The 10,681-nt window shown below is 44.6% G+C and overlaps 1 protein-coding gene across 3 annotated transcripts in view; it reads right to left on the bottom strand.

Moving 5' to 3' along the window:
• Positions 1 to 5,128: 5,128 nt before the first annotated feature.
• The window catches only part of NKAIN4 (sodium/potassium transporting ATPase interacting 4), a 153,539-nt gene continuing 147,986 nt past the window's right edge, over positions 5,129 to 10,681 (bottom strand). For 2 of the 3 annotated variants that reach the window (XM_061630253.1, XM_061630256.1), the window contains exon 7: positions 8,377 to 10,620. In XM_061630253.1, the coding sequence (XP_061486237.1) occupies positions 10,611 to 10,620 (10 nt within the window). In that variant the 3' untranslated portion in view covers positions 8,377 to 10,610. Of the gene's footprint in view, positions 5,678 to 8,376; positions 10,621 to 10,681 lie in introns of those variants that run through there. The other variant, XR_009763194.1, reaches the window with a different exon arrangement.

The raw sequence follows: 10,681 nt of genomic DNA, 5'->3' as shown, positions 1-10,681 counted from the left end.
CTTTGATCTCCTGCTGTCTCTCCCTTCCTGCTAGACTGATATGCAGAGGATGTTGATCCCAGTTCCTTCCCTCCTTCCCAGTCTTCTTCTTTCTCTTGAGAGGGGAGCAGACATATTCCTTTGTCTCTCCCTCTCCTCCAAGCATGAGGGCAAGCACTGGGCTCAGTGTTTGCTTCTCCAACTTAGCTAGATATAGGACTCATTCCTATCAAGCATGTACTTGCAGAATAAAGTAGTTATTTCTTATTTTAAAGCTTAAAGTCTCTGTCTGACTCATTTGCAGGGAAGGTATCATCTTTAGCAAGGATTCAAACACACACACGTAAGCATGCTCAGAACTCTCCATTCCCAGCATCGCGATTCTCTGACAAAAGGTTCCTCTCATCTGCTCTTGAAGCTTACAGGTCCACTACCTGCAAACAGAGACTTGGTGCAATAATAATTAGTGTTTTTTTCATTTCTACCCCACCCTTTTATCCAACAGACCACAGTGCAGTTTACAGTATCAGCGCATCAAGCACAACATCTGATAAAATGCAACTTAATCTTCAACGAGAGAATCTAAAACTAGAATTAATATATTATATGCATTAAACAGCATAACTCTGCAGCATTCTAATGGCCACCATGGCTCCTGTTCAGAAGCCTGAATGAATAAATATCCCTTCAACTGGTGCTGAAAGGCCTCCAATGAGTGGGATGATTCAACTTCACAAGGGAGGGTGTTCCATAGTCAAAAGTGCCACTAAGCAAATAATTTACTATAACAAACCATTTAATTGTATGGTCACTGGCGCTTTCTCCATTGCTGTCTCCACCAACCTGCAAGCAAATTAACCTAACTTTACATATTGCAAGTTGGTTCCTAATATTGCTACCATCTTTTTAAAAAGGTGACTCAAATGCAGGCTGCGGTCAATGCTCACTAAGACAGCTATGTGATACGTGTCTACTCAGAAGTAAGCTCCATTGCAATCAATGGGACTTACTCCTAGGTAAGTGTGTATTACGTTGCAGCCTTAATCACCAGACTTGGCCCTTGCTTCTTCCTCAGTGCCATCCCTGCTAGGAAAGGGCAAATCAGTCAATTTCAGTTTCTTATTTTCCCAGTCTTTTAAATCCTGTTCTGTACAGTTCTGTCAATTTGTGGTTCTTCTTTAAAAGTCCTCATGAAAATTCATAAGCATTTTAGTGCAAATGTTCTGTAATATACACATTTTTGCAAAGCAGTTCTGCTAGTATTATGCATTTTTGTATGTTTTCACTAAAATACATTTTTATGCACACTTCACCCCAGTATATGCATTTCCGTACACATTACTTGGCTGGAAAACTGCATTTCAAAATTTCAAGAAGTGTGGATTTCAAAGGAAGGGTGTTTTCTGGGAAAGTGCAAAACGAGTAGGATTGACTTCAAAAGCAAACTGCATCTCATTTTGCCCCCATCGCTAAACCTCACTGCATTCTTTTTACTTCTCCTACAAAAGTGAAGGGTTGCCAGCAGCTGCTATAGGAAAAGCTAAAGCATGGATTTAAAGAGCACAACTTCAGCCCTCACTGAGAGGGAGTCTACAAGGGCTGTATATAGCATGTGTTTGCACAGTACCCACCCCTCACACACACATTTGCAGGATGACATGGGGCCCTCTCTACTCACCTATACACCCTGTTGTTATGTGCCTCCAAGTCGATTACGACTTATGGCAACCCTATGAATCAGTGACTTCCAATAGCATCTGTCATGAACCACCCTGTTCAGATTTTGTAAATTCAGGTCTGTGGCTTCGTTGATGGAATCAATCCATCTCTTGTTTGGTTTTCCTCTTTTTATACTCCCTTCTATTTTTCGCAGCATTATTGTCTTTTCTAGTGAATAATGTCTTTTTATTATGTGTCCAAGTATGATAACCTCAATTTCATCATTTTAGCTTCTAATGATAGTTCTGGTATGTGCAAAGCTCTCCTCCAGCACCACATTTCAAATGAGTTTATTTTTCTCTTATCCACTTTTTTCATTGTCACATCCATACATAGAGATTGGGAATACCATGGTCTGAATGATCCTGACTTTAGTGTGTAGCGATACATCTTTGCATTTGAGGATCTTTTCTAGTTCTCTCACAGCTGCCCTCCCCAGTCCTAGCCGCCTTCTGATTTCTTGACTATTGTCTCCATTTTGGTTAATGACTGTGCCAAGGTATTGATAATCCTTGACAAGTTCAATGTCCTCATTGTCAACTGTAAAGTTGCATAAATCTTCCGTTGTCATTACTTTAGTCTTCTTGATGTTCAGCTGTAGTCCTGCTTTTGTGCTTTCCTCTTTAACTTTCATCAGCATTCGTTTCAAATCATTACTGGTTTCTGCTAGTTGTATGGTATCATCTGCATATCTTAAATTATTGATATTTCTCCCTCCAGTTTTCACACCCCTTTCATCTTGGTCCAGTCCCGCTTTCCGTATGATGTGTTCTGCGTACAGATTAAATAAATAGGGTGATAAAATACACCCGTCTCACACCCTTTCCGATGGGGAACCAATCGGTTTCTCCATATTCTCTCCTTATAGTAGCCTCTTGTCCAGAGTATATGTTGCTGTGGCACCCCCATTTCTTTTAAAGCATTCCATAGTTTTTCATGATCTACACAATGATCTACGCAGCCTATTATAATGGTGGGTATTTTTTACTGGTTTGAGGCAGGGGAAGGTCATGTGTGCATGCAATCCTCTTTCTTTTCCAGCAGAGGGCAGCATCAACCTGGTAATACAGCTCCTCATTAGAAGTTGAACTATGTCCAGAATTACAGTTAAGGAGGTGGGGGGAAGAGAAAACAGTCAGTATATAATAACTGCTCTTGATCTGCAGCAGCATCTCAGTGCCACTTTGGTTTTAAGATATAACTCAGTAGCAGAGTGGCTGCTTGCATGCAGAAGGCCCCAGGTTCAATCCCTGGATAGGGATTCATACAGGTCCTCTATCTGAAATGCTGGGAGGGATGCTCCCAGTCACTGTAGATCAGGTATGGAGAACCTTTGGCCCTCCAGATGCTGCTAAAGTTAAACTACATCTCCCATTATCCCTGGTGACTGCCCATGCTTGCTGGGTCTGATGTAGTTCAGCAACATCTGGAAACTAGAACAGCCTGTGAACCAGCACAATTTATTTTGGTTGCAAAGTAGCAAGACTATGTCCCTTTGCCATGAGTGATGCCGCTCAGGTTTCTAACTGCCTGGTTCAGAATACAAATGTGTCCAGTCTATTATGCTTAAATGCATTACAAATTGAGTGCTGTTTTCCCAAGAAATTCTTTCCTAGCTCAGAATTAGAGATGGATGAAACTGTTCATTTTGGTTTCTCTTGGCTTCTAATTTTTCCAAGTTCAGTTAGCCATATTTCTGCCTCAGTTTGTTTTTTAAAAAAAAGTTCATGTGAAAATTCAGCAACAACTTAGTGCAAATTTCTCTTGATTTTTATGTGCAATTATATTTTGCATGGTTTGTTCTAATATAATGTATTTTGTCCTTTTTATTAATATGCATTTGTATGCATGCTTTCCCTTAAGATATACAGTTTTTGGTTGGACAGCTGCAGCACAAAATTTGGAAAAGAGCAAATTTTTGAAGGAGTGCTGTGCTTCAGGAATGGCAAATGATGAAGTGTCACATTAGAATGAGATCTGACTCAATTTCCCCCCCATCCGTACTCAGAATATAAAATAAGACGTTGCACATGTACAAACAGCCAGTATTCAGCTTCACGAGGCCGCTTTGCAGGTGCCTGCACAAGCTTGTTTCGTGTTAGCCTCTTACTCGTGATTGTTTGCTGTGAAACGACCTGATCAAAAACAGCCTTCTGCTTGGTGAGCATGTTCTCTTTGGATAAATTCTCTTTATTTCCGCAACCAGATATAGGACTCTGTTAGGAATGGCTGGTGCAATATCTCCTAGCTCATGCTGTTAGCCCAACAGTCACCTTTGAGATGAGCCAAACAGACCAGAAGGGGCGGGGCGGGGCAGCCCCACCAGAGGAAGAGTGGTTTGACCAGCTGGAGGATAAATGCATTGGTGGCGGCACATTTAGAGAGGGGTGCCAAGCAGGAAGAGAGCAAGGACAGAGGAGGGAGTAGCAGAAAATGAAGAGTAAAGAGGGTATCTTAGCACACCGCATGGGAAAAAGTAAAAGGCAGCAATTCTGGGACTAGCCACCCAGGGGGAGGGAAAGGGTTAACTGAGGAAAAGGAGAGGCTACTCACACACCTGATGATGGAGGGATTAATGGGAAAGCAAAACTGCTGATATATCTCAGATGGGCTCTGAGGATGACAAAGGTTCTATACTCATCTATGAGAAGAGCTCACCGGCTGTTTTCCATAGGCAAAAGAACCCCTGGGGCTCTGAATACCCTTGGGATCCATAGTGGGGGAGGGTTAATGAGCTCACAAACATTTGTGTTGCCTTGTATGTTTTCTTCGGGGGGAGGTATTTGGATGCAATTCCTAGGGGGTAATGTAATAAGCATACATGTGGTACTATCAGTACCCATCAACCAATATGGGTGTTCAGGGAAAGGTGAGCTGTTTTCCCTTGAGCAACAGGTGCCTCTGATGTCACCGGGGCAGTGGAATCCACTCCGGGTTTTAGTTTGAACTTTCAAGGAACTGTCCAGCACCTTGAAAGATGGGATTAAAACCCGGAGCGGATTCACTGCCCCACTAACATCAAAGCCACCAAGTAGTAAAAATGCTAAGGTGCTTCTGAAGTGAGCTGAATGAAGGATATCCATTGCTTCCTTCCCTTTCCACTGCCTTAGAACGTCAGAAATAATCTGCCTGTATGGACAGGTAGCTTTAGAATGCTCATCCAGCCTTATTTCCAATCAAACAGCAACCTTTCTGCCTCCTAGGCACCCTCTCTTCAAGAAATGATGCCTTCTCATCCATTATGTGCAGAATAGGATTATCACCTCTCTTGAAGATAATATGAGATGACAATAGTTGTGGCATTCAATTTTTTTTAAAAAAAGATTTGATCAATGTACAAGTTGAATAATATTTGTATATTTAAAGCATTAATTTATTAGAACAGTAAGAAAGAACAGAGAATCATGCTAAGTACAAAACAAAACACCCTACTGTCTTTTAGAAGACTCCAGCGTGGAGTCCTTCACGGAACACGCCAGACCACATGGATGCCTCTGCTCCCCCATAACCAATGCAATAGGCTGAATGAGAGTCCTGATCCTTGGCCACTTGTGACTTCTGTCACTATGATGATGATTCACTTGTGTGCTTTCTTTGTGCTTCTTCCTTGGCTTCCTGTGTTCTTGTTCAGAGGTTCATGCACTTATGGCACATGGCCAACAGGATAACCCTATAGGTTATGTGGCTTAATGAAGTGAGGAGGGCAGAGGGTAGAATCTTTTTGGAAGGTTGCAGAAGGCTGCCTGCTCATGAATGTGGGATGTGTGTGCACATGCATGATCCTTCACTCTTGTAGGGCAAGGAACCTTCTCTTTAAGCATTGCCCGTAGATGACTCGCGATGCAACGTCCACAAGATAATTTTTTGAGCAGTCGGCTGCGCAGAATCTCAACCCCAGAGCAGAATGCTAAGAACAAAAGGTCTTTGTTTTCCTTTTCAGCATCTGGAAAGACCCTGTGATATGACTGTTGCAGATGTACTGTAAAGAAAAGGCACATATGGGTTGCCTATGACAAACATGTAATCTTAGCATAATGCCCGATAGGGCTGTGAGGATGCACCCTTTTGCTTAAAACTCTTCCCACCTCCTTATATAGATCAGAGATGGCCAACACCAGTATTCTCAAAAGGCCACTTCATTTTGCAGATGATGGCCCAAGGATCAGATGCATATATTGCTGCATACACTGACTTCCTGCTCCCCCCAAGTGGTCAAATTGTATAATAAAGTTGACTCCCTTTCCCCATTTAGCACAAAGGAGTGCTTAGGGGTGGACACAAATCAAAAGAGATCCTAACATTCCCTTAGGACAAGAGTTCCCAAACTGTGGTCCCTGGACTGCCAATGGCCCATGAGTTTTTTTCATTCCGGTGGTCTCTGGCATGCCTGCATTAAATATATCGTTTTTTAGTTGTAGTGTCATTGCTTCTTTTATTCCTTATATTGTATTTTACTTTATTACGATCTGAGTTCTACGGAATGCAAATTGTAATACAATATATAAGAAATACAAGAAGCCATGAAATACAATTAAAAACTATCTAGCATCCAGCACAGCACGTTGCAATTGCGACAACGGGCAGAAAAAAACAATTACATGGTCTGCCAAGACCGTCAGCAACTTGGGCTGCGGGAGAACTTTGGGAACCCTTGACTTAGGAGCGTGTGTGTGTTTTCAACGAAAAATGTCCTACTGTGCCATAACAGTGATGGCATCCAAATGTAAAATGTAATCCAAATAAGGGGGACTAATGATGTCGCAGCATCTGGTGGAGACCAAGAGGCAGCTGCAGCAAGGGAATGTGGTCTGGGATCAGGGTGGGAAGCAGCAGGCTGGAATGATGTGGAGCGGAGTGGGGAAGGAGCGGTAGTGCTGGGAAAGGGAGGGAGAAGACGACGCCACACTTGAGAGGAGAGGCTGTTATAAAGGAGAAGAAAGACCAGGAGGTGGTTCTCAACCCCTAGAAAAGTGGGCACATGAATATTTCTGAGTACTCAATGTGCACTGACAGAAGATGAGCTCTGCTCAATCAATCCAAAGATCCATCTAGTCGAGCATCTTGTTTCTCACACTGGCTGAGCTCACACTGGCCTTTGAGAAGCCCACAAGCAAGGGTTGAAGGCAATGGTCCTCCACTCTGTTGCTTCCCAATGACTGGAATTCACTGGCAGGCTGCCTCTGAGCCAACGTGTGTAATAACCGCCGGCAAGAACACAGCCTCCCATGAATTTATCTAACCCCTTTGTAAGAACGTGAGAATAAAGAAAACATTCAGACAATGAACAAACTTGGGCCTCTTCTAGCACTAAATCTTGAGAAATCTGCCACGATTCACAAAACCCGCAAACGACCTAAGTTGCATGTTGCTTTACCAAGCGTGGAATGTCTTGATTTTGTTCTGAATGGTGCAGGGAATCTTTGGCCTTTCAGATTTTGCTGCACCAAAGCTCCCATCAGCCCCAGTAAGCATGACCGACGGCCAGGGATGAAGAGATGAACTACTGTCAGTCCCAGTCAGCATGGAGAAGGCTGATGCGGACACTACTGAACTAGATCTAAGGCAGCTTCCTATGAGTAGCCTGTGAAGCGGCTCAGAACACATGGTGGTGCAGTCCACACGTCACCGGCCATGTGCATTTGCAGCTTATGGTATCTATACGTCATTAAAGTACTCACCACTTCCACTTTCCCCATGAGTTGACCAAGAGAAGGGTTTATTTGTGCTGGAGAAGAGGGTTGATTGAGTTTCTGTTCTGTGTCATATGTACGGAACCTTTGGGTCTTCAGATGTTGCTGAACTACAACTCCCATCGGCCCCAGCAAGCATGACCAATGGCCAGGGATGAAGGGAGTTGTAGCTCAGCAAACACTGAAGGGCCAACGTCAGAAACTCCTCATCCTTTATGTGTGAAATCACAGGGTACCTTTCTACAGCAGCGCTGGGGAACATGCTGTTGAAATACATTTCCCATCATTCCCTGACCGTTGGTCATGATGGCTGAGGCTGATGGAAGTTGGAGTCCAGCAACAGTTGGAGTTATGAGTTCCCTACCCCTGTTCTATGTCATTGCAGTCAGAATTTGGTAGGTTCACTGAGAGCCAGTTCAAAATTGCTTTGGGGACTGGATCCAGCACAGGGGCTGCCAGGTGGCCATCCATGCTATAGTATAGAATCATAGAATAGTAGAGTTGGAAGGGGCCTATAAGGCCATCAAATCCAACCCCCTGCTCAATGCAGGAATCCAAATTAAAGCATTCCCAACAGATGGCTGTCCAGCTGCCTCTTGAAGGCCTCCAGTGTCAGAGAGCCCACTACCTCTCTAGGTAATTGGTTCCATTGCCGTATGGCTCTAACACTTAGGAAGTTTTTCCTGATGTCCAATCGAAATCTGGCTTCCTGTAACTTGAGACCATTAGTTGTGTCCTGCACTCTGGGATGATCAAGAAGAGATCCTGGCCCTCTTCTGTGTGACATTTGAGGGTGCTATCAAATCTCTCCTCAGTCTTCTCAAGACTAAACAAGTCCAGATCTTGCTGGATGAGAATACAGAGAGTTAGCTTAATAACCAGGTATGGGGAACCTTTGGTCCTCCAGATATTGCTGAACTACAATTCTTATTATCCCTGGCCATTGGCCATGCTTGCTGGGGCTGATGGGAGTTGTAGTTCAGCAACATCTGAAGACCCAAAGGTTCCGCACATATGACACAGAACAAACTCAGGGGTACTTCAATCAACCCTCTTCTCCAGCACAAATAAACCCTTCTCTTGGTCAACTCATGGGGAAAGTGGAAGTGGTGAGTACTTTAATGATGTATGGATACCATAAGCTGCAAATGCACATGGCCAGTGACGTGTGGACTGCACCACCATGTGTTCTGAGCCGCTTCACAGGCTACTCATAGGAAGCTGCCTTAGATCTAGTTCAGTAGCGTCCGCATCAGCCTTCTCCATGCTGACTGGGACTGGCAGTAGTTGTGATTGAAAACATCTGGAGAGCACCTGGTTGACAAAGGCTGGTCTAGGCTGGCTGGCAGATGTTCTCCAGGGTTTCAGGCAGGAAACATTCTCAACCCTGGAGATGCCAGGGATTGAACCTGGGACCTTCTGTATGCAAAGCATGAGTTCTGCCACTGAGCCCTTCCCCCCCATAGCTCCATCCTTAGACAGAGACACTCACTGCAATGCATGCTTGGGGACTCCATGGACCTATAACAACAGTGCTGATATGTGTCCAATTGGGAAGGGATGAAGTACAGTGAGAAAACAGCCAGAAGGCTTCAGCCGCACTCCCTGGCATCTCCAGTTAAAACAGATCAGATGGCAGAGCTGGAGAGCTGTTGCCACTCAGGGCTGACTGTGCTAACTGCACCATTGTCCAAGTTTGGGTTGAGTGAACCAGTGTTGCTGCTGGTCATTTCTCTTCCGTGTTACCTAATTTCTCCCATGTATGACCATGTTAAACCAATCTAGTTTTGTTGGGTTAAGCTAACGTACATCCCCTTAGTTTTGAGTTAAACACAGTAAATGAGGATCAAGTCAGGCCTTCTCAATAGATCAAAGATGAATCTGGAGTATAATATATGGCTACAGTACCACTGTCTCTCAGGTGTTTAGAATCCATGGAGGTTTTCTAACCAGTTTTAAACTTCTAGCAGTAGAGATTGCTGAGTGGAACTGAAGGTGGAAAGGGAGTGGCTAGGGGTGGGGTCGAGAACTGGATTGTAAATAATTTTCCTATGGCATCTAGAAAACAACCACCGCCATCCATTAAACTGTAGGTTCAACCAACACCTTGTCCATTATGGGAAACTGAGGTGGATTTGGAGTCTGGGGAAATGGAGTAGTAGAGCCTGGCCCATTAGAGCAAGTGGGACACCACCCCACCAAACTCAGTCTGCCTTCAGCCAGACCCCCACCTGTCTACCTCATTACTTACCACCAGTCTAGGGCAGTGGTGGCTGGTGAGACTGGTAGGGCAAAAGACAGGGAGCCCAATAGTAGGTGGCATCGGAGCCAATGACAGACAGAGCCAACTAATTCTAGTGTTGGCCCCACCCTCCTCCCTGCTGAGTTCTACAAGGGGCAACACACAGACTAAGGACAACAAAGAGAAAACTGATAGCTGTGGACACCCTCTGGAATGGCTGTAAATAAGAAAACAAACAAGTGGAGGGCTGGCTGGAGGGGAGACTGAAGGTGGTGGGGCACTGCCCCATTTGCCCTAATGGACCAGCCTCCACCGGTCTACGGAGTGGCACTGGCCTCCTCAGTATTACCTTTGTAGAATTCAGTAGGAGGAAGGATGGGGACAAAAGCAGATTTGGCTCCGCCCATCATTGGCTCTAGCTGTGCCATCCATTTTCTCTGGCTCCACCTACTGAAGGCCTCCCTGCCGTCTGCCCTCCCAGTCCTAACGAGCACCAGCCTCCACTGGATTGGTCCATTTAAAATGAAGTGTAAGCCGTGATATCTTGGAAGTTAAGCACACTCAAGGATGCTCCTGCAAAAGGGAAGGTTACAGAATCAATGGAGATTTTCCAAATGCCTTCTTCTGATTCTCAATGGAGTGAGGCAGAAGAGGGAAATAATACTTCCTTTCCATTTCATTCATTCATTCTTTCGTTCATTCACAGCAAAACCTGGAAGTCCACTAATGAGCCAGTACAAGGAAGAGGCCTTGGCATAAATGGCCGGTCAGCAAAACAATATTTTGGCCCGAGTGCCCACTTGCCAGAGTACAGTCATCTTGTTTTGGTGTGTGTGTGTTTGTGTGTTTGCATGTCCTAGTAAGTGGAATGTGTCTCCCATCCCTTTGCTGCTGCTTTTGTCGCACATCTGGGATATTTTGCAGTCGAGTTCTGGATGGATGGATGATGTCAGTCTGTCCAGTCTCTGGGTCCTTGTCACTTACGCAGGCCTGTGAAAAGGGAGAGGGAAGGAAGGAAAGACAGTGGATGAAAAGACAGAATCTGGTGCAT

This window comes from Rhineura floridana, chromosome 6 (assembly GCF_030035675.1).
Source record: "Rhineura floridana isolate rRhiFlo1 chromosome 6, rRhiFlo1.hap2, whole genome shotgun sequence".
Lineage (NCBI taxonomy): Eukaryota > Metazoa > Chordata > Lepidosauria > Squamata > Rhineuridae > Rhineura > Rhineura floridana.
The sequence above is the reverse complement of the archived record's forward strand: the minus strand, read 5'-3'. Positions and strand labels throughout refer to the sequence as shown.